General features: G+C 44.4%; 3 protein-coding genes across 4 annotated transcripts; 1 reads left to right on the plus strand and 2 right to left on the minus strand.

Annotated features, from left to right (window-relative positions):
- Positions 1-6,286: 6,286 nt before the first annotated feature.
- LOC124028130 (mucin-13-like) lies at positions 6,287-10,740 on the minus strand. The gene is made up of 3 exons (XM_046340284.1): positions 10,704-10,740; positions 9,119-10,422; positions 6,287-8,316 (listed from the first exon to the last, which is right to left on the minus strand). The coding sequence occupies exons 2-3, from the start codon at positions 9,147-9,149 to the stop codon at positions 7,562-7,564; spliced, it is 786 nt and encodes a 261-aa protein (XP_046196240.1). The 5' UTR covers positions 9,150-10,422; positions 10,704-10,740; the 3' UTR covers positions 6,287-7,561.
- A 1,133-nt stretch (positions 10,741-11,873) lies between these two features.
- Positions 11,874-13,428, minus strand: LOC124028129 (transcription factor SPT20 homolog). The gene is made up of 2 exons (XM_046340283.1): positions 13,155-13,428; positions 11,874-13,036 (listed from the first exon to the last, which is right to left on the minus strand). Exons 1-2 carry the CDS (start codon positions 13,345-13,347, stop codon positions 11,874-11,876), a joined length of 1,356 nt encoding a protein of 451 aa, XP_046196239.1. The 5' UTR covers positions 13,348-13,428.
- A 1,355-nt stretch (positions 13,429-14,783) lies between these two features.
- LOC124028131 lies at positions 14,784-21,524 on the plus strand. 2 transcript variants are annotated; one of them, XM_046340285.1, is made up of 4 exons: positions 14,784-15,049; positions 15,912-16,369; positions 18,881-19,916; positions 20,915-21,524. In XM_046340285.1, exons 1-4 carry the CDS (start codon positions 14,869-14,871, stop codon positions 21,097-21,099), a joined length of 1,860 nt encoding a protein of 619 aa, XP_046196241.1. In that variant the 5' UTR covers positions 14,784-14,868; the 3' UTR covers positions 21,100-21,524. The 2 variants fall into 2 exon arrangements, with proteins under 2 accessions (XP_046196241.1, XP_046196243.1); XM_046340287.1 differs by having other exon boundaries at positions 20,939-21,524.
- The last annotated feature ends 1,741 nt before the right edge of the window (positions 21,525-23,265 follow it).

A 23,265-nucleotide genomic window follows, 5' to 3' on the forward strand; every position in this document is an offset into this window, starting at 1 on the left:
TTTGAAATGGAATTGAGTTTTTAGTTAAGTGGTTGTAGGCTATGTAACCTAGTGCTACCTTTTTACAAGACGGGGAGAAATGAAGTGTTTATTATACTGAACCAAAATATAAATGCATCGTGTAAAGTGTTGATTCCATGTTTCATGAGCTGAAATAAAAAATATCCCAGAAATGTTTTATATTCACAAAAAGCTTATTTCTCTCAAATGTTGTGCACATATTTGTTTACATCCCTGTTAGTGAGCCTTTCTCCTTTGCCAAGGTAATCCTGACAGGTGTGGCATATCAAGAAAATGATTAAACAGCACGATCATTACACAGTTGCAGGGGTCAATAAAAGGCCACTCTAAAATGTGCAACACAATGTCCACAGATGCCTCAAGTGTTGAGGGAGCGTGCAATTGGCGTGCTGACTGCAGGAATGTCCACCAGAGCTGTTACCAGATCATTTAATTTAGAAAATTTGGTATTAGAAAATTTGGTAGTACGTCCAACCAGCCTCAACCAGCCTCAACCGCAAACCACGTTTAACCATGCCAGCCCAGGACCTCTTCTTCATCAGGACCTCTTCTTCATCAGGCTTCTTCATCTGAGACCAGCCATCCGGACAGTGGATGAAACTGAGGAGTATATCTGTCTGGAATAAAGCCCTTTTGCAAGGAAAAACTCATTCTGATTGGCTGGGTCTGGTTCTTAAGTGGGTGGGCCTATGCCCTCCCAGGCCCACCCATGGCTGCGCCCCCTGCCCAGTCATGTGAAATCCATAGATTAGCACCTAATGAATTTATTTCACTTGACTGATTTCCTTATATGAACTGTAACTCAGTAAAATCTTAGAAATTGTTGCATGTTGCTTTTATATTTTTGTCCAGTATAGATTTGGAGGAACAAAAACATCAGTGTTTGTTTTGTTGTGCTTTAGAAGAAGGTATTTTAGCGTTTCACATCCTAAGTGGGGCTTTAACCGAGATGCGCTTGAGACTTTTTTCACGGTAGCAACAATGAAAGCTCACCTTAAATGATGCTCAATCTCTCCTGTCTCTCAGTGTCACGTGGGAAAGCCAGAGCTCTGGCTCTATGCCAGTGAGGCGACTGCAGAGAATCCTTTCAGACGAGGAGCTGAACTTCCACGAGGAGACGTCAGGCGACGTGTCTGACCAATCAGGAGACGGTGTTGACGTGTCTGACCAATCAGGAGACGGTGTTGGTGGAGACGGAGAAGAGGAGGATAACCATTATGAACTGCTGCTGGAAGAGAGAGAAGGTCAGTGGGGGAAAGAGCCAGAAACAGCATGTCATGAATATGCCACCTGTTATACAACAATATGCTAATCTTCTCCTACCGTTGACAATATTTTTGTAAATAATTCAGCAAATATGTTCTAAATGGAGATACAGTAAGTGTGAATTTATTAAGAAATCCTGGTCACGTTTAAAATAAATGTATGTACTGTGTATAAACAGTGCCTTCAGAAAGCATTCAAATCCCTTGACTTAATTGATTAAATTAAAAAATATTCACCCATCTACACACAATACCCCATAATGACAAAGTGAAAACATGTTTTTATTTAAAAAAAAACATTTATTGGAAATGAAATACAGAAATACAGTATCTAATTTACAAAAGTATTGACAGCCCTGAGTCAATACATGTTAGAATCCTCTTTGCCAGCGGTCACACCTGTGAGTCTTTCTGGGTAAGACTCTAAGAGCTTTGCACACCTGGATTGTATAATGTCTTCTTGGTAAGCAAATCCAGTGTCAATTTGGCCTTGTGTTTTCGGTTATTGTCCTGCTGAAAGGTGAATTCATCTCCCAGTGTCTGTTGGAAAGCAGACTGAACCAGGTTATTGTCCTGCTGAAAGGTGAATTCATCTCCCAGTGTCTGTTGGAAAGCAGACTGAACCAGGTTTTCCACTAGGATTTTCCTGCGCTTATCTTCCTGTGCTTATTTAGTTTATTTTGTTATCCTGAAAAACGTCCAATCCTTAATGATTACAAGTATACCCACAACATGATGCAGCTACCACTAGGCTTGAAAATATGGAGCAAAAAATATATAATGTGTCGCATTTACCCCAAACATAACACTTGTTGCAAAGAGGATGCATGTTTTTAGGATATTTTTATTCTGTACAGGCTTCCTTCTTTTCACTCTGTCAATTGGGTTAGTAGTGTGGAGTAACTACAATGTTGTTGAGCCATCCTCAGTTTTCTCTTGTTTTAAAGTCTCCATTGACCTCATGGTGAAATCCCTGAGAGGTTTCCGTCTCCGGCAACTGAAAGGACACCTGTATCGTTAGCGACTGGGTGTATTGATTCACCATCCAAAGTGTAATTAATAACTTCACCATGCTTAGGGATATTCAATGTCAGCTTTTATTTACCCATCTACCAATAGGTGTCCTTCTCTTCTACCAATAGGTGTCCTTCTTTTCTACCAATAGGTGTCCTTCTCTTCTACCAATAGGTGTCCTTCAGGTGTTTTCTACCAATAGGTGTCCTTCTTTGAGGCACTGGGAAACTTCCTGGTCTTTGTGGTTGAATCTGTGTTTAAAAGTCACTGCTCGACTGAGGGACCTTACAGATCATTGTATGTGTGGGGTACAGAGATGATTAGTCATTTAAAAAACAGCGAGTCCATGGAACGTACGTGACTTGTTAAGCACTCTGAACTTATTTAGGCCGTAACAAAGGGGTTGAATACTTATTGACTCAAGACATTTCTGCTTTTCATTTTTAATGAATTAGTCAAAAAAATGTGAAAAAAGCTGAACTTTATTCATTTTAAATTCAGGTTGTAACACAACAAAATGTGGAAAAAGCTGAACTTTATTCATTTTAACTTCAGGTTGTAACACAACAAAATGTGGAAAAAGTCAAGGGGTGTGAATACTTTCTGAAAGCATTGTATGTCAACACAAAATCACTGAATCCATCCGTCAAGGTCACATTTTTAATAGTTCACTATTTTGTCTCTTTCTGATTGTAGAGGACAGCCACAGCCCCAGGGCCTGGAAGGAAGGACAAACCCCTCAGAACAGTCTCAGGTAAAGAAGAGAATGTGACTTCCTCTGGGGTTCTTTCTACTTTAAATTGTTCTTAACTGTATGAAAAAAAAAAAAATCAATGTGCTCAACTCATATCCTCTTGCGTAAATATGTGAGAAAGGGTACCTGGCGCCAAAGGTCTCAAAGCATCATTCACTAGAAGATATACGTTGCAATTCAAGCTTTCTTTACTATTGCTCCCTCATTAGGACAGTCAGTCCTGCTGTCCAGAGAGTGTGACCACCACCACCACCGCCCAAGCAGCCATCATCACGTCATCATCTAGAGCCAGCTTCCAGCTGAGAGGCTGCTGCCCCAAGAGCCAGGGCAGAAACCAGGGAGGAAACCTAAGAGCAACACAGGGAGGAGAACCAGAGGCGAGAGCTATAGGGGGATGGAGGTCCAGATAACTCCAGGGGGACTGTGACCGTCTGAGCCATTCAGGATGATGGTGAGGGAGGAGGAGAAGAAGAGGAGGAAGGTGAGGACGTTTTTGTTTTTAGTTGTATTGTTCCCAAAAAGAGTCTTGAATCAATAATGTAACACAGCATTCCATAGGGAATGTTCTACCTGTCATAAATACACTATATGTATGCCAGGCGTGCTGAGCAAATGTCCCCTCTGGGTGTTTGGGTTAAAAGTACTATATAAAACTAATGTAATATTGATGTTTATTGTCATTAAGGTCAGGACGCGTTCGGAGGTGGAGCTGGAGAACTTCCTGCTGCGCCGGGGAGCTGGACGAGCTGAGAGTGTGGCATGAAGTTCCGGGCCTCGCCGGCGCCCGCCCACACTCGCCTGCCGCTCTACGACGTCATCAGCCGACGCCTCAGCCAGCGGCCTGGTTACCATCCGGTAACCACAGAGTTAACTTCGGTAATTATCAGTGTGTCACGGTCAGCGGTGGCAACCAGCGGGCCTCCTCCTGCTCACCCCAGAGACCGTTCTCAGCTTCCTGGAGAGAGAGAGGAGGAAGAGGAGCAGAGGATTGAAGTGGAACTGGGAACCTGGTGGCCAAAGAGGAGAGGAGGGCATTCAAGGCCAGGCCAGTGCCCAGGTCTGTGTACTACCCAGCCACAGCGCCACCCACAGGCAGCAGAGCAAAGTGCAGCAGCAGCTGACGAGTCAGAAGAAAGTGAAGAATATGACCTACCAACACAGCACGCGATCTACACCAGGCTTGCGGGCCGGGGGTCCAGGAGAGAAGAGGGGGGACACAGAGGAGGGCGAGGACCAGGGCCTAACGCTTGTGGAGAAAGAGAAGAGTTTTCGCCTAAAAAGGAGGACTCCGTCCTACGACAGCAATAGTTACTGGCGGTCTCAGAGCCGGGAGCAGGCGTCCGTCGATCAAGATGGGGACGGGGACCTAGGAAGCAGCTTGAGCTCCAGATAGACATGGAGTCGGAGAGGAGGAAGGATAGAGAGGAGTTGTCTTACATCGACCTTACTCTGTACCCTGGCAGCCCAACAACCTATGTTCGTCTCTCGTCAGTCAGGAGGACCTCCCCTCTCCCAGCAGGCAAAACAGACTACATCAGTGTGTGTAACAGCCGTGATCAAGTCATCGAAAGTGTTCTGTAAAGGGTTCATTCATTTTGGTCCAAGTCAAGACCTGTATCAAGTGTTCTGTAAAGGGTTCATTCATTTTGGTCCAAGTCAAGACCTGTATCAAGTGTTCTGTAAAGGGCTCATTCATTTTGGTCAAAGTCAAGACCTGCATCCTCTACCACTAAACATGTTAACTCCTGTCTCTCTGGGTCATCCTTTACGTGTACAGAGCCTTCAGAAAGCATTCATATCACTTGACTTATTCCACATTTTGTTGTGCTACATCCTGAATTAAAAATGGATTAAATATCCCCCCCCCCCGCCATCTACATACAATACCCCATAATGACATCACAACAGCCCATAATGACATCACAACAGCCCATAATGACATCACAATACCCCATAATGACATCACAACACCCCATCACAACACCCCATAATGACAAAGTAGAAACATGTTCTTAGAAATATTTGCACATTTATTGAAAATTAAATACAGAAATGTCATCTAATTTGTAATATAAAAAACTGTTTCCACTTTGACATCATGAGATATTGTGTGTAGGTCAGTGACAAAAATCTCAATTCAATCTATTTTAAATTCACGGCTGTAATACAAAACGTGGAAAACTAGTCAAGGGGTGCGAATACTTGGTCTCTAATAATGTAACAGAGTTGAGTTAATGCATGACAGATCATTATATGACCGTGGTTTCATACATAAACCAGATGTTTTGGAGACATCTGAGACTGTATTTGTGTGTTCTAATAACGACACTGATCATGTCTTGATAAACTGCCTGGAATTTACATGTTTGAATGAAGCCATTGTTTTGTTTATTAGCAGTGTCTTTTCCCACTGTTCACAGGTGTATGACTGTTACGAATCCCTTTTGGCCCGACAGTCTAGGGGGGGGATGGTAATGAGATCCGTAACATAACTCATGCAAATTATTATTGTGACAAAGTAAAAGTGTGCACGAAATAACCACGACAACAGAAACCTACCGTCAAACTCTAGGTTTATTTATAAACACACGGTAATGGGGGGAGCAGGAAAAGGGGCTGAGCTGGACCCAAGGAAAGAATAAATAAATATACAAAAACACCCCTAAGCTAGACTAGCCTACTTTAACAACAACTAACTAACCAAAAATACAGTGGGTGGTCCGCCCAGTTCTAACTAGTGTATTTAACAAAGTTCACCTACGGGTAGTGTATGCCCATGGGCGACTTGTCTTGGTTTCCCCTTTTCCCACCAGCAAACAAACAAACACCATAACCCAAAAACAATACTCACAGGTGATGACAATGTGCTATGGAGGTGCTTTAAACAAAGAGAGGTTTAAGACACAAAGCGAGAGTGAACCACAGAGACCTACAGACATGGCATTTACAGAGAGATTGACCTGAGCTTTAGAACAAACAAATGATGGGGTTTTTAAACCATGGGGGAAGGAACTGTGATAGGTCAGGGAAATAGGAGGAGGTGTGTCTTCTGATTGATGATTGATTGTTGACTGATTGGGGAGTGATGGTTTCACCTGTGAGGAGAAGAGAGAAAAGAAACACAACACAGGATACACACACACACACACACAGGATAACTGTATCCGTAACAATGACAATGCATCCATGAGAAAACAAACCATGAGAAAACACACAAAAGTAGTCTGTCTGTTGTGGAAAATAAAAGTAAGTAATTTAGGGTAACATTGGCACATATTGTAAGCCTATCTCCCTAAGTCGACACCAAATGAAGTTGTGGAGTAATGTGAAATACACCAGACATTAAATTGGGATGTTACAAATATATATATATCTCTCTATAATGGCAAAATGATTGAGTCCTGCCCAATTCTATCATAAAAGTGACCATGTAGGAAGCAGTATTCAGCTCCATCAATAAAGATTTCACAAAGATGATCATTCAATAGTAACTTTAATAGAGCCCAACTGGGGTTGCAAAATCCTGCTCTCTCTCCCTAAACTCACAGGTATTCCGGAAATCCTGCTCTCTCTCCCTAAACTCACAGGTATTCCGGAAATCCTGCTCTCTCTCCCTAAACTCACAGGTATTCCGGAAATCCTGCTCTCTCTCCCTAAACTCACAGGTATTCCGAAACCCTGCTATCTCTCCCGAAACTCACAGGTATTCCGGAAACCCTGCTATCTCTCCCGAAACTCACAGGTATTCCGAAACCCTGCTATCTCTCCCGAAACTCACAGGTATTCCGGAAACCCTGCTATCTCTCCCGAAACTCACAGGTATTCCGGAAACCCTGCTATCTCTCCCGAAACTCACAGGTATTCCGGAAATCCTGGATGGAGGATTCCGGATTTCATGCTTAAAACCCCTTCTGATTCTGTGAACATTTCAACCAGGATTTGTGGAAAACCTGTGATTTTTGCTAACCGTAGTCCAACACTAGGTTATTCAGCGAGCTAAGGAAAACAGTTTGTAATGTAGAAGTTGTAGTAAATGGTTTAACCAGGTAACATTTAATTGATCATGTCCTGAGAGGCAGACCTGCAACTGGAAAGTGACTGGTTTGAATCCCAAGTCTGCTCCAGGGACGCTTCAGTAACGGTGTTTCTCAGGGGTTGAAAAACAAGTTTAAAAAAGGGGGCCATTTTCCCACGACTTCAAATCGTCATGTTTCTGTCTGTAGAAAGATTGTATTCAATATTTTAAAATAATAAAATGTTTGATTCTTCCATTTTCTTAATGTTGGAGTATAATTTCACTTCCAGTATTTAAGTAAAATAATATTGTCCAACTCAGGCACCCCCATATGCCATGTCTTGAAATATGCATATAGACGGATTCAAAGTAAACTTACATTGTAAAACCTCTTGACAGTCAGATTTCTAACTCTGCCCATAACTTCTGAACTTTATAGCACACCCAGAATGCACCAATTATTGAGTCAAAGAACAATAACATTTTGTTTGGCTAAGGTGTTGGGTTGCCAGTCTCTGGACCTGAGTTTGAGTCCAGGTCAGGGGTGCTGCCCTCTGAATTCCTTGCAGCACTCCGTCTCTGTTTGACTCTATTCACATAGAACTTAATGCCCGACCAGTTTCTGCTTTTGAGCTCCACAGGTTCTGACTGGAGGCATTTGAGGCTGTCCCTCTTTTCAGGAACTTGGTAACTTTTTATGAACGGCATTATGTGTCTCTCTACTGCTGCTCCCTCATCAACGATCCTCTTTAATCTCACAATGTTTCTTTGGGTCGCCTGGGTGCCTGTGCTACGGGTCGCCTGGGTGCCTGTGCTACGGGTCACCTGGGTGCCTGTGCTACGGGTCGCCTGGGTGCCTGTGCGACGGGTCGTCTGTGTGCCTGTGCTACGGGTCTTCTGGGTGCCTGTGCTACGGGTCTTCTGGGTGCCTGTGCTACAGGTCTTCTGGGTGCCTGTGCTACGGGTCTTCTGTGTGCCTGTGCAACGGGTCTTCTGGGTGCCTGTGCAACGGGTCTTCTGGGTGCCTGTGCTACGGGTCTTCTGGGTGCCTGTGCTACGGGTCTTCTGGGTGCCTGTGCTACGGGTCTTCTGGGTGCCTGTGCTACGGGTCGCCTGGGTGCCTGTGCTACGGGTCGCCTGGGTGCCTGTGCGACGGGTCGGCTGGGTGCCTGTGCGACGGGTCGGCTGGGTGCCTGTGCGACGGGTCGGCTGGCCAGGCGCCTGTGTGACAGGGGTCGGCTGTGGACCTGTTGAGAAAAGATTGCAAAAATTACAGAAAGAACAGGGTAAATAAACATGACCATTTCCAGGCAAATGACCTGTATAAACCATCCACTTGGAGAGCTAGCCTGACCTACAAGGTGTATAAACCATCCACTTGGAGAGCTAGCCTGACCTACAAGGTGTATAAACCAGGCTTGGAGCTGCCTGAAAAGGTTATAAAAACAGAGAACAGGGTAAACAAACCATCCATTTGAGCTAGCCTGACCTACAAGGTGTATAAAATCCACTTGCTAGCCTGACCTGTGTAACAAACCATCCAACAAGGTGTATAAACCATCCACTTGGAGAGCTAGCCTGACCTACAAGGTGTATAAACCATCCACTTGGAGAAGCCTGACCTACAAGGTGTATAAACCATCCATTAGCTGACCTGTATAAACCCATCCACTTGGAGAGCTAGCCTGACCTACAAGGTGTATAAACCATCCACTTGGAGAGCTAGCCTGACCTACAAGGTGTAACAAACCATCCACTTGGAGAGCTAGCCTGACCTACAAGGTGTATAAACCATCCACTTGGAGAGCTAGCCTGACCTACAAGGTGTATAAACCATCCACTTGGAGAGCTAGCCTGACCTACAAGGTGTATAAACCATCCACTTGGAGAGCTGACCTACAAGGTGTATAAACCATCCCACTTGGAGAGCTAGCCTGACCTACAAGGTGTATAAACCATCCACTTGGAGAGCTAGCCTGACCTACAAGGTGTGACAAACCATCCACTTGGAGAGCTAGCCTGACCTACAAGGTGTGACATTTGACTTACATTTATTTTGGGGTTCACTGAGAGTGGTCATTGCTCCAGCCAAAACAACCTCATTCCAGTTGAAACTTTTGAATTTGCCAGCAGACTCCGCGACTTTGTGTCGTCCTGACGTCAATGCACAGGATTCCACAGCTGCCAATGTTCATTAAGTTGTATCCCATTTGAACAGCCAGCGTCGGACGGTCGTACGTTTTGTTCTCCACGTTGTAGCCAGCAACAGCTCTCACTGCCGTGATGACGTGAGGTAAATTACTAGGTATGACCAAGTCCTCAAAGCACATCAGAGGTGTACACGTCCTGGCCGTGATGAGGAGTCTTGCCACCTCTCTCATTCTTTGCTGAATGTATCCGTTTCTTCTGTCATCTGGCTGTAGTTTGTTGTACAGCTCCTCTCCCATGAGGAGGATACATTTGTCATTTCTCACCACAAATGAAACTCGGTCGGAGTTCATACCACAAACGATCTTCCAAAGACCTGTGCTGACGTAGTCGGGTTGAGGACACATCTTAAACGCCATTGCTGACTGAATCCTCATCTTTGGTCCAGGTTTTGGTTTTTCAGCTTTGGGGTTTAGAGGGCAGTATCTGACATGCTTCCGTAGTGACTCTCGAATGTACAGACCTTGACAGTGCAAGCAGTGGGTGTAACATGGAGTAGATCCTAGCACTTTGGGACGGGAACAGGAGGCCATCTCTCCACTCCCACGTCTTGCTACGGCAGCATTACGCACAAAGCCTCCCTTTTTATTCAGAAGACGTAAGACTTTTCTCTGTCTGGACTTCTTTCTGAAGCTGAAGGCCTTGGCCTCATCCACTTCATCCCGATGCACAATCCGCACGTGTCTCGCGATTTTAACATAAGCCTTTCCACAGTACCGACAACACCGTTTCTTAGATCTTCTACTGTCGGCTACAGACATTGGTATGACGTGTGTGGAGCTTGGAGCTGCTGATGGGGTAGTCACCCTACTGCACACAACCTCTGGTGAAGCACTCTGCACCCTCTGACAGATCCTCTTAGCTGGATAATGAGCCCCAGAGTCTGTTTGGATGTTCTTCTCTTTGTTGCCGTCTGAAGGGCTGATCTCAGTCCCCGGGTTGTTTTCATCACATAAGTTGGACAAATCAGATGGTTCGTTCACCACACCACTAGAATGGCATGTTCTCTTCACTGGTTTACGTGCCTCAGACTCTTCTTTAGTGCAGGAGCTACTGTCTGAAGAGTTTCTGTCTGTTACGGAGATGTTTTCCTCACTCCAGGTGGAGAAACTAGATGCTTCATTTGATTCCACGTTACTAGAATCCTAAGAGGGAAACAAAAAGGAGAGATTAATGTAACATGAAAACTCTCGGACAGCAGAGATCCCGTTTTTTGGAACGTAGATATGGTCATAGAGTTTAGCATTTTAAACAATGTATATTCTTCATATTTAAATTACTTTACATTTATTCATGTTTATATTTTTCAGTATTCATTTTCTGTAAGGAAATTGCTATCAACATCTCATGTCGTCTCTGGAATTAAATGCAGCTTTTTTTTTGTGCTGAGTGAACATGTTAGATAATAAATTAAATATAATCTTACTTGTTCTGAAGAAGTGCTGGGACTCTGATGAACTTTATACTCGTTTTCACTCTGAGCTGCAGAACAGTCTGGATTTACTGCAGAGAGGAGCTGAGAGTCACTGGTTGGTTCTGATACTCTGTTTCACTCTGAGCTGCAGAACCGTCTGGATTTACTGCAGAGAGGAGCTGAGAGTCACTGGTTGGTTCTGATACTCTGTTTTCACTCTGAGCTGCAGAACTGAGAGTCTGGATTTACTGCAGAGAGGAGCTGAGAGTCACTGGTTGGTTCTGATACTCTGTTTTCACTCTGAGCTGCAGAACCGTCTGGATTTACTGCAGAGAGGAGCTGAGAGTCACTGGTTGGTTCTGATACTCTGTTTTCACTCTGAGCTGCAGAACCGTCTGGATTTACTGCAGAGAGGAGCTGAGAGTCACTGGTTGGTTCTGATACTCTGTTTTCACTGAGCTGCAGAAGATTTACTGCAGCTGAGAGTCACTGGTTGGTTCTGATACCTGTTTTCACTCTGAGATGGACTGGATTTACTGCAGAGAGGAGCTGAGAGTCACTGGTTGGTTCTGATACCCTGTTTTCACTCTGAGATGCAGAACAGACTGGATTTACTGCAGAGAGGAGCTGAGAGTCACTGGTTGGTTCTGATACTCTGTTTTCACTCTGAGCTGCAGAACAGACTGGATTTACTGCAGAGAGGAGCTGAGAGTCACTGGTTGGTTCTGATACTCTGCTGTCAGATTCCAGCTGCTGTTCCTCCTGATTCGTCCAGAGTTCCTCTTGTTTTGTGGGCTCTGGTTCCTCCAGACCCAGCCTGGGGCTTCTCTCCTGCTGCTCTGGGGGAACCTCTCTTTAGAGACAGGGAGAAAGAGCTGCTGGGAGTCTGGAGAGAAGGGAGGGGGAATGGGTCTCTCCATCCCATCAACACGTTCTTCCATGTTTCCTCCCTGGGCTTCAGAACAGTCTGGATTTGCTGCAGAGAGAGTTGGTTCTGATACTCTACAAAGGCTTGTTGATTCTGATAGCCCAATGTAAAGCTGCTCTTCCTCCTGACTGGTCCCAAATTCCTCCCGCTTGTCTTTAACCTTGTGGGCTCTGGGTCCTCCTGCTGCAGACTGGGGCTCCTCTCTTGCTGCTCAGGGGGAACCTCCTCTTCAAAGACAGGGAGTTCTGGAGGGTTCAAGGTAGAATGGGTCTCTCCAACCCATCAACATATTCTTCTATCTTTTCACTCTTAGCTGCAAAACAGTCTGGATTTGCTACAGACGTTGATTCTAATTCTTTGTAAAGACTAGTTGGTTCTAAAACTCTGCAGAGGCTGGTTGGTTCTAATACTCTGAATTCAGACTCCAGACCTTGAGGCTGGTCTTCCTCTTGACTGGTCCTGAGTTCCTCCTGTTCCTCTTTAATCTGTGTGGGCTCTGGGTCCTCCTGCCCCTGACTGGGGCTCCTCTCTTGCTCACAGTGCTGCTGTTCAGGGGGAACCTCCTCTTCAGAGACAGGGAGAGGGAGCTGCTGGGAGTCTGGAGGGAGGAGAATAAGAATAAGCATCTCCACTGCCCCATCAACACATACTCTGTTTTCACCCAGAGCTGCAGAACAGTCTGGATTTACTGCAGAGAGGAGCTGAGAGTCACTGGTTGGTTCTGATACTCTGTTTCCACTCTGAGCCGCAGAACAGTCTGGATTTACTGCAGAGAGGAGCTGACAGTCACTGGTTGGTTCTGATACTCTGCTGTCAGATTCCAGCTGCTGTTCCTCCTGATTCGTCCAGAGTTCCTCTTGTTTTGTGGGCTCTGGGTCCTCCAGACCCAGCCTGGGGCTTCTCTCCTGCTGCTCTGGGGGAACCTCCTCTTTAGAGACAGGGAGAAAGGGCTGCTGGGAGTCTGGAGAGAAGGGAGGGGGAATGGGTCTCTCCATCCCATCAACACGTTCTTCTATGTTTCCTCCCTGGGCTTCAGAGAGGAGCTGAGAGTCACTGGTTGGTTCTGATATGCTGTAATCCTCTCCATCAGGTTCTGTTTTGATCTGTTCAGTTGTGTTGGTGGGTAGAGAGTCTCTCTCTCTGTTCTCCAAGGTTTGGTCAAGATATGAGGGCAGAGGTGGGTCCTGTTCATAATCACTTTTCACACAGGCAGGGATTAAGATTTCTTTGATATCAGGTTCCAGCCCTTGAGGCTGGTCCTCCTCTTGACTGGTCCTGACTTCCTCCTGTTCCTCTTTAATCTGTGTGGGCTCTGGGTCCTCCTGCCCCTGACTGGGGCTCCTCTCCTGCTCACAGTGCTGCTGCTGCTCATGGGGAACCTCCTCTTCAGAGACAGGAAGAGAGAGCTGCTGGGAGTCTGGTGGGAGGGAAAAGAAAACCAATGATTACATTTGTATAATTATTTGATCAATAAGTGTTGCTCACAGTAACTAAATGATTCGTGCATTTTGAGTTGTCATTATTTAATTGCAAACCTTCGCGGTGTAACTTTATTTCGGAGTTGAAAGCCAAATCCAACAGGCTCTGTAGACGTTTGTTCTCCTCATTTGAACGGGAGATTTCTTCCAGGTACTCGTCTATATTTTGTTCAAGTACAACGGATATCTCCATAGCTACCGCTGTTAATCGTTCGGTAATAAACACATTCAACAACTGTAATTGTGACATTTTATATTTACGATGTAAACAAACTAAAGCACTATCCGTTCACGTTCTGCTTCTTCTTCTTCTTCTTCTATTTTGTTTTAAGGCATTTGTTACACAATTTAAAGGATGCACTACCACCACCTACTGGAAGTAAATATGCCTCCAACTTCAAAACCTTACTTTCACACGACGTGACAAATTCGTTCAAATTTCATCCCCCCCAGTATTTGTTACCCTCAGTGGATCGTCCATAAGAGGTTGATGGGTTACTGCAGGTAGCTAGTGTCCTACAACATGCAACATTGAAGTTCGGTTCCAAAACACCATGGAAGAATAAAAAGAAGAAGTTAAAAGAACGGGGATAAGAGCTCCAGAATGAGTTTAGAGTGAGGGGGTCAGGGTGAAGTAGCTGCGGTGAGGATCGCTGAGTTCGTAAATGTAAAGCTGCTCTTCCTCCTGCCTGGTCCCAAATTCCTCCCGTTTGTCTTTAACCTTTGTGGGCTCAACCCGCGTCCCAAGGTTGATTTTGGGCCCAGTGGGAGTGACATTTGTGAAGAGAATGGATCCTTGCTTTTTGGTTGAACCATATGTGGTGTCAGATTGGGTGGATGAGAGGTTGGGGACTGTTGAATTGGTGATGGTAACTTGGAGTGGACTCATGATGATTTATTGTGTTTCCTCCACCCAGAGGGAGAGGGCGCTCCGGATTACGAGATAAGGGATAAGGATTGTGATGGGTTTCTCTCTCTGGAGCATGACGCTGTTGAAAGGATGGAATATGTTGTTTCTTAACATGACAGTGCATTTTGTATTTGATTGAGCTCGATTTAGATTAGGCTATTTGATCGGAGAAACCTGTATGATGTGAAAAGTTGTGGGGGTGATCATGGGGCTGGAGATGGGAGGTGTCAGGTGAGAGAAAGGCAGATTGAGGTTGCCAGGGTTACAGTAGTACAGGGAGTGTGGTATGCTGAAGCAGGGAAGAGAGTGGTTGAGGAACCTGGGTACAGGGTGAGGGATCCTGAGAGGATTCCTGTGAGAGATCAAGAGACCGTGATGGGAAGAATATTTGCTTCAGCAAGGTGGGCGTTTTATCATTTATAGTCGTGGTCGTCAATTGTACTGCGGAAATTAATTGAAAGTCACAGAAAATAGAGGTTGTGGTGGCAGCAGTAGAGAAATACTTGGGATTGCGAGGATTTACTGCAGAAGAGCTGCAGGGGGAGTGGTAGGGTTTTGTCTTCTCAACCCACTGGTCTAGAGTTGGACTAGATAGGGTTCAATAGTGGAATGGGTGGCAATATCCCTTGTCCCCAATATTGTATTATTGTATCAAAGAATGTAATGTCGGTAGACTGTGAATGGCCTCACACCACTCTCCTCCCTACAGTAGGTGGCGGTGTATGCACCTTAAAGTTGGATGCAATCCGACAACCAAATCCAAAAGAAGAAGAATTAAAGCAGGAAGTGAATAGCTAGAGCGTTGGTTTATTTTCCTTGTTGACATGTGGCTCTATAGACCGTAAAATTCCCAAATTACAGATGGAGTTGAATACGTTTCTTACTCAGCGGTTGACAGCGGCCGCTGTGGAGATATCGGCTGTCTTTGAAAAAAAGATGATCGAGTACCGGGAAGAAATCTCCCGTTCGAAGGAGGAGAACAAACGTCTACAGCGGCTGTTGGATTTGGTTTTCCACCCGGAAATCAAGTTACGTCGAGCAGGTTTGTAATAATAACTACTGTGGGGAAACAAAATTATTCATCAAATAATTATACTCATTTAGTCATTCACACACACAGTTAGACTGCAGTTTATTAACCCGTCTGTCTCCACACCCGGGGGACCCAAACAAGCATGTTTCCTGTAGTAACCTAGCAAAATCACCACTTCCATAAATAGTGTTTTTTAAATTCTATTAAATACATTGGAATGGTTAGGGTTAAATGTATGTCAACCCTGCTTTGAGGGTCTATAGGACTGTATACATCTTTAAAATCTAAAAACCTTTTATTGACATGACAGTAGCTCTACTCTAGCTGACACAGTGAGTTTGGGATCTGTACTCACGGTTCACTCAGTCTTATCTGTTTAACTCCGTATGAAATGATTTCAAATAGTATTTGAACCCAGGTCTGAAGATCACACAGATCACTCGCCAGAGGGAACAAGGAGCATCGTGTGTGTGTGGCACACCAGCCTCAGCGGGGTGATAGAAACCTTAAACATCCAAAACATCCCTTTTCCAGGGATACAGTATCTTCAACTTATCACCCCCATTTTTTTTTCTCGTCTATTACTTTATATGACCAGTATAACTGCATCAGAGGAGGCTGGTGGGGGCAGTTTTAGGAGGATGGGCTTATTGTAATGGCTGGAATGGAATAAATGGAACAGTATTAATCATATGGAAACCACATGTTGGACTCAGTTCTATTGATTCCGCCTATAGCACCTCCCACCAGCCTCTGAACTGCATTGTTAAGGAAGAGCTTGCAATCACTGTTTACACCTGCTGCATCCTGCTGCATCCTGCAGTACGTGAATAAACTCTGGTTTGATTTGTTTTCCTTTTCTTCCCTCCAGACTCCCAGCAGCTCTCTCTTCCTGTCTCTGAAGAGGAGGTTCCCCATGAGCAGCAGCACTGTGAGCAGGAGAGGAGCCCCAGTCAGGGGCAGGAGGACCCAGAGCCCACACAGATTAAAGAGGAACAGGAGGAACTCAGGACCAGTCAAGAGGAAGACCAGCCTCAAGGTTTGGAACCTGATACCAAAGACGTCTTGATTCCTGCCTGTGTGAAAAGTGACTATGAACAGGACCCACCTCTGCCCTCACATCTTGACCAAACCTTGGAGAACAGAGAGAGGGACTCTCTACCCACCAACACAACTGAACAGATCAAAACAGAACCTGATGGAGAGGATTACAGCATATCAGAACCAACCAGTGACTCTCAGCTCCTCTCTGCAGTAAATCCAGACGGTTCTGCATCTCAGAGTGAAAACGGTAAAGTTCATCAGAGTCCCAGCACTTCTTCAGAACAAGTAAGATTATATTTTATTTATTGTGTTAGTATACATGTAGAACAGCACAAAAAGGCAGCATTTAATTGTAGGTAAAACAGCCAAATGATTACTTGAGATTCTGAAAGAAATTTCTTTAATGAAAATTAATACTAAAAAAAAATCTGAACATGAATATATACATGTTTAAATATAAAGTATATGGACAATTCCAGCATTATGGACATTACATTTGCAAGCAAAATCACAACCTTAATATCTCACACTCACAGAATGGACAAAGTAAATATAATGATGTGTGTCTATAGTACTCCTTGGGTGAACCCAAAACAGCAGACTTCTAAATCCTGTCAAGTTGGAGAAATTAATGAAATGTATGTCAAACAAAAATCAATGATTGCAAAGTGAAACAAACCATACAAACTCTATGCACAAGGACGACTTTTGTAAGATGCAAATTCTGGTAACAGAATGACGGCACCAACCGTCATTCTGACTTTCTATCTGCATTGGTCTTCCAGTACATGTGTTTTTTGTAAAACATTCTGTGGAAATGGTTCAAAGTTGTCCTTGTGAATACAGTAGTTGTATGGTTTGTTTAACCTTGCAATCATTGTTTTTTTGTTTGACAGACACTATATATACAAAAGTATGTGGACACCCCTTTAAATTAGTGGCTTCGGCTATTTCGGCTACACCTGTTGCTGACAGGTGTGTAAAATTGAGCACACCGCCATGCAATCTCCATAGACAAACATTGGCAGTGGAATGGCCTTACTGAAGAGCTCAGTGACTTTCAACGTGGCACCGTCATATGATGTCACCTTTCCTACAAGTCAGTCATCAAATTTTCTGCCCTGCTAGATCTGCCCCCGGTCAACTGCAAGTGTGGTTATTGTGAAGTGGAAACGTCAAGGAGCAACAATGGCTCAGCCACAAAGTGGTAGGCCACACAAGCTCACAGAGCAGGACCGCCAAGTGCTGAGCCAAGTGTAGAGCTTACGAATCGTCTGTCCTCGGTTGCAACACTCACTACAGAGTTCCAAACTGCCTCTGGAAGCAACATCAGCACAATTAACTGTTCGTCGGAGCTTCATTTAAATGAGTCTCCACGGCCGAGCAGCTGCACACAAGCCTAACATCGCCATCTGGTGTAAAGCTCGCCACCACTGGACTCTGGAGCAGTGGAAACACGTTCTCTGGAGTGATGAATCACACTTCACCATCTGGCTGGATGGACAAATCTGGGTTTGACGGATGACCGGATAACGCTACCTGTCTGAGTGCATAATGACAACTGTAAAGTTTAGTGGATGAGGTATAATGATCTGGGGCTGTTTTTCATGGTTTGGGCCCCTTAGTTCCAGAGAAGGGAAATCTTAACCCCACAGCATACATTCTAGACCATTCTGTGCTTCCAACTTTGTGGCAACAGTTTGGGAAAGGCCCTTTCCTGTTTCAACATGACAATGCCCCCGAGCACAAAGCGAAGTCCATACAGAAATGGTTTGTTGAGATTGGTGTGGAAGAAATTGGCCTGCACAGAGCCCTGACCTCAACCCCATCGAACACCTTTTGGATGAAATGGAACGCCGACTGCGAGCGAGGCCTAATCTCCCAAAATCCGTGCCCGACCTCACTAATACTCTTGTGGATGAATGGAAGAGAGTCCCTGCAGCAATGTTACAACATCTAGTGGAAAGGCTCCACAGAAGAGTGGAGGCTGTTATAGCAGCAGAGGTGGGGACCAACGTCATATTAATGCCCATGATTTTGGAATGAGATGTTTGACGATCAGGTGTCCACATACTTCTGGTCATGTAGTGTACTTTTTAATGTGAAACATTTGAGTCTCATTCCCACAGAATTGTCCACTTGGTAAAGGATTCAGACCCCCTTTTCCACATTTTGTTACGTTGCAGCCTTATTCTAAAATGGATTAAATCGTTCCCCCCCCCCTCATCAATCTACACACAATACCCCATAATGACATCACAATACCCCATAATGACATCACAATACCCCATAATGACATCACAATACCCCATAATGACATCACAATACCCCATAATGACATCACAATACCCATAATGACATCACAATACCCCATAATGACATCACAATACCCCATAATGACATCACAATACCCCATAATGACATCACAATACCCCATAATGACATCACAATACCCCATAATGACAAAGCAAAAACAGTTTTTATAAATTTGCACAAATGTATAACCTATCACATATACACAAGTATTCAGACCTTTTACGCAGTACTTTGTTGAAGCACCTTTGGCAGCGTTTACAACCTCAAGTCTTCTTGGGTATGACGCTTCAAGCTTGGGGAAAAATAAGGCTGTAATGTAAAAAAAATGGGAGAAAAGTCAAGGTGTCTGAATACTTTCAGAATGCACTGTACAATGTTTAATATGATAACTCTACGAACATATCTACGTTCCAAAACGGGATCTCTGCTGTCCGGGAGTTTTCATGTTACATTAATCTCTCCTTTTTGTTTCCCTCTTAGGATTCTAGTAACGTGGAATCAAATGAAGCATCTAGTTTCTCCACCTGGAGTGAGGAAAACATCTCCGTAACAGACAGAAACTCTTCAGACAGTAGCTCCTGCACTAAAGAAGAGTCTGAGGCACGTAAACCAGTGAAGAGAACATGCCATTCTAGTGGTGTGGTGAACGAACCATCTGATTTGTCCAACTTATGTGATGAAAACAACCCGGGGACTGAGATCAGCCCTTCAGACGGCAACAAAGACAAGAACATCCAAACAGACTCTGGGGCTCATTATCCAGCTAAGAGGATCTGTCAGAGGGTGCATGATGTTGCCGTAGCAAGACGTGGGAGTGGAGAGATGGCCTCCTGTTGCCGTCCCAAAGTGCCAGGATCCACTCGATGTTACACCCACTGCTTGTACTGTCAAGGTTTGTACATTCGAAAGTCACTACGGAAGCATGTCAGATACTGCCCTCTGAACCCCAAAGCTGAAAAACCAAAACCTGGACCAAAGATGAGGATTCAGTCAGCAATGGCGTTTAAGATGTGTCCTCAACCCGACTACGTCAGCACAGGTCTTTGGAAGATCGTTTGTGGTATGAACTCCGACCGAGTTTCATTTGTGGTGAAAAATGACAAATGTATCCTCCTCATGGGAGAGGAGCTGTACAACAAACTACAGCCAGATGACAGAAGAAACGGATACATTCAGCAAAGAATGAGAGAGGTGGCAAGACTCCTCATCACGGCCAGGACGTGTACACCTCTGATGTGCTTTGAGGACTTGGTCATACCTAGTAATTTACCTCACGTCATCACGGCAGTGAGAGCTGTTGCTGGCTACAACGAGGAGAACAAAACGTACGACCGTCCGACGCTGGCTGTTCAAATGGGATACAACTTAATGAACATTGGCAGCGCTGTGGAATCCTGTGCATTGACGTCAGGACGACACAAAGTCGCGGAGTCTGCTGGCAAATTCAAAAGTTTCAAGTGGAATGAGGTTGTTTTGGCTGGAGCACTGTCCACTCTCAGTGAACCCCAAAATAAATGTAAGTTAAATGTCACACCTTGTAGGTCAGGCTAGCTCTCCAAGTGGATGGTTTCATACACCTTGTAGGTCAGGCTAGCTCTCCAAGTGGATGGTTTATACACCTTGTAGGTCAGGCTAGCCCTCCAAGTGGATGGTTTGATACACCTTGTAGGTCAGGCTAGCTCTCCAAGTGGATGGTTTGTTACACCTTGTAGGTCAGGCTAGCTCTCCAAGTGGATGGTTTGTTACACCTTGTAGGTCAGGCTAGCTCTCCAAGTGGATGGTTTATACACCTTGTAGGTCAGGCTAGCTCTCCAAGTGGATGGTTTGTTACACCTTGTAGGTCAGGCTAGCCCTCCAAGTGGATGGTTTGTTACACCTTGTAGGTCAGGCTAGCTCTCCAAGTGGATGGTTTATACACCTTGTAGGTCAGGCTAGCTCTCCAAGTGGATGGTTTATACACCTTGTAGGTCAGGCTAGCTCTCCAAGTGGATGGTTTATACACCTTGTAGGTCAGCCTAGCTCTCCAAGTGGATGGTTTATACACCTTGTAGGTCAGGCTAGCTCTCCAAGTGGATGGTTTATACACCTTGTAGGTCAGGCTAGCTCTCCAAGTGGATGGTTTATACACCTTGTAGGTCAGGCTAGCTCTCCAAGTGGATGGTTTATACACCTTGTAGGTCAGGCTAGCTCTCCAAGTGGATGGTTTATACACCTTGTAGGTCAGGCTAGCTCTCCAAGTGGATGGTTTATACACCTTGTAGGTCAGGCTAGCTCTCCAAGTATTATAATATTGTATATATTTTTTTAGACAGGAAATTTGCCTGGAAATGGTCACGTTTATTCATATTCTGTTCATATATTTTATATTCATTTTCTCTCTGTCTTTCTCTGGTTGTTTCAGCTGCAACATTGTCAACTCCTGTTGAGCCAAAAAGTGAAATATGAAAATCGTGATATTATTTTCCATTCTTTGCTGCCATTTTTGCAATCTTTTAAGCAACCTTTTCTCAACAGGCGCCCAGCCGGCCCGTCGCACAGGCGCCCAGCCGGCCCGTCTCCCAGCGGAGCCGGCGCCCAGCAAACCCGTCGCACAGGCGCCCAGCCGTCCTGTCTCCCAGCTGAGCCGGCGCCCAGTAAACCCGGCGCACAGGCGCCCAGCCAACCCAAAGAAACACTGTGAGATGAAAGTGGATCGTTGATGAGGGAGCAGCAGTAGAGAGACACATAATGCCGTTCATAGAGTGGCCAAGTTCCTGGAAAGAGGGACTGCCTCAAATGCCTCCAGTCAGAACCTGTGGAGCTCTAAAGCAGAAACTGGTCGGGCATTAAGTTCTATGTGAATAGAGTCAAACAGAGACAGAGTACTGCAGCAAATTTGGGAGACATCGGCCCTGACGGGGACTTCAAATCAGGTCCAGAGACTGTCAACGCAACACCTTAGCCATTGCGTTTCTCAGTCAGACTTCGAACCAGCCAGGGATTTGAACCAGCGACTTTGTGTGTGGTGGGGGGTTACAGGTACCAATATTTAAATTCATATTCTGTTCATATATTTTATATTCATTAGTTCACACATTGTACCTGTGGGTTGCCACTAAAAACATTGAAGAAGAAATTAACTTTGCCACTTCCTGGTTGGTAAAATTCTAATGGTAAACCTAATTTCAGTTTGTGACAAAACAAGCAAGTATAGTGTAGACTACAGGATCATTGTACCATCTAAACCGCTGTGAAATATATTTTCCATAAACAAAAATATAGTATTTTTGTCTGTTTTGAAGCTGGTGTACAAAACTTGAAAGTTAAAGATGCAAAAGCAAATCTTAAGAACGGGAAGCATAGAAATAGGGCACATAGAACATATCTACCGGCTTCCTAGACTTGCTTTCAGTGAGAGTGACAGATCTATAACTGTAAGTAGAGATGGAGTCCTCCATCGGGATCTTGAGAGGCATTAGGGCTTATTTGGTTTTGATACATTTTTTTACATTTGAGATTAAACTGAATTTTATCTATGATCTTCAATGCATTTGGGAGCAATAGAGATACATTGTCTAGATATAGTACAATATCGTCTGCGTATTGATGTTATTTTCTTTGATTGATCAATGGCCTGGGCCAGGGGTTCCCATGGATAATAAAATAACAAAGGAGAAATTGATCGCCTTGTCTGCTGCTTCTAGTGATTCTGAACAGAGCACATATTGCCTGTTATAACTATGGCTGAGGGATTGGCATATTAATTAAATTAGAGACATTTTTCAAGACCGACCAGAGATATTGCCAGGTTTTTTCTAGTTTAGTAAAAGGTTTTTTTCTGCATGGAGAGATGAAACAGCCCAAGGCCCTGTTGATTCTGATGAAGACCGACCAGAGATCTAACCATTCTAGTTTAGTAAAAGGTTTTTCTGCATGGAGAGATGAAACAGATTCCCAAGGACATTCTAGTTTGATTCTGATGAAGACCGACCAGAGATCTAACCATTCTAGTTTAGTAAAGAGATCTAACCATTCTAGTTTAGTAAATTCTAGTTTAGTAAAGGTTTTTCTGCATGGAGAGATGAAACAGCCCAAGGCCCTGTTGATTCTGATGAAGACCGACCAGAGATCTAACCATTCTAGTTTAGTAAAAGGTTTTTCTGCATGGAGAGATGAAACAGCCCAAGGCCCTGTTGATTCTGATGAAGACCGACCAGAGATCTAACCATTCTAGTTTAGTAAAAGGTTTTTCTGCATGGAGAGATGAAACAGCCCAAGGCCCTGTTGATTCTGATGAAGCATCGATCTAACCATTCTAAGATCTGAGATGAAACAGCCCAAGGACCTGTTGATTCTGATCGACCAGGATCTAAATCAGTAAAAGGTTTTTCTGCATGGAGAGATGAAACAGCCCAAATTCTGATATCTAACCATTCTAGTTTATAGGTTTTTCTTTTTTGATTCTGATGAAACGACCAGAGATCTAACCATTCTAGTTTAGTAAAAGGTTTTTCTGCATGGAGGTCCTTGTGGACCAATTTGGATCTAATCACGATAAATATATATATTTTTTTACAAAGTCTTGAGAGTCGGGATGACAATTTTAGTAGGCAGTTTTAATATCTGTGTTTATTGAAGATAGAGTACACTGGGTGACATCCTTTGTTTTTGTATAGGTGAAATTAGTGCTGTATTTACATTTCTCCAAAATGAACCTGTGTGTGAACAGCTGTGTTTATCAGTTAGAGCAATAGTGGACCTAATTGAGACCAGCGACATGTTGGTTCCAGGCCCGTCTCTCTAACGCCAGGCTACCTGATACCCCTAAGGACATGTTTCATGACTAAATCTATTTTCAGATCAAACTCCTGTATTTTCCTGTGTTC

Source organism: Oncorhynchus gorbuscha, unplaced genomic scaffold (assembly GCF_021184085.1).
Source record: "Oncorhynchus gorbuscha isolate QuinsamMale2020 ecotype Even-year unplaced genomic scaffold, OgorEven_v1.0 Un_scaffold_3800, whole genome shotgun sequence".
NCBI lineage: Eukaryota > Metazoa > Chordata > Actinopteri > Salmoniformes > Salmonidae > Oncorhynchus > Oncorhynchus gorbuscha.

Coding starts and splice junctions, on each gene's coding strand:
- LOC124028129 (XM_046340283.1), bottom strand. CDS start 13,347: ATGTCACAATTACAGTTGTTGAATGTGTTTATTACCGAACGATTAACA. Junction 13,037..13,154: donor AATAAAGTTACACCGCGAAG/GTTTGCAATTAA, acceptor CCCTCCCACCAG/ACTCCCAGCAGCTCTCTCTT.
- LOC124028131 (XM_046340285.1), top strand. CDS start 14,869: ATGGAGTTGAATACGTTTCTTACTCAGCGGTTGACAGCGGCCGCTGTG. Junction 16,370..18,880: donor CCAGCACTTCTTCAGAACAA/GTAAGATTATAT, acceptor TTTCCCTCTTAG/GATTCTAGTAACGTGGAATC. Junction 19,917..20,914: donor CAGTGAACCCCAAAATAAAT/GTAAGTTAAATG, acceptor TTTTCTCAACAG/GCGCCCAGCCGGCCCGTCGC.
- LOC124028130 (XM_046340284.1), bottom strand. CDS start 9,149: ATGACCACTCTCAGTGAACCCCAAAATAAAT. Junction 8,317..9,118: donor CAGTGAACCCCAAAATAAAT/GTAAGTCAAATG, acceptor TTTTCTCAACAG/GTCCACAGCCGACCCCTGTC.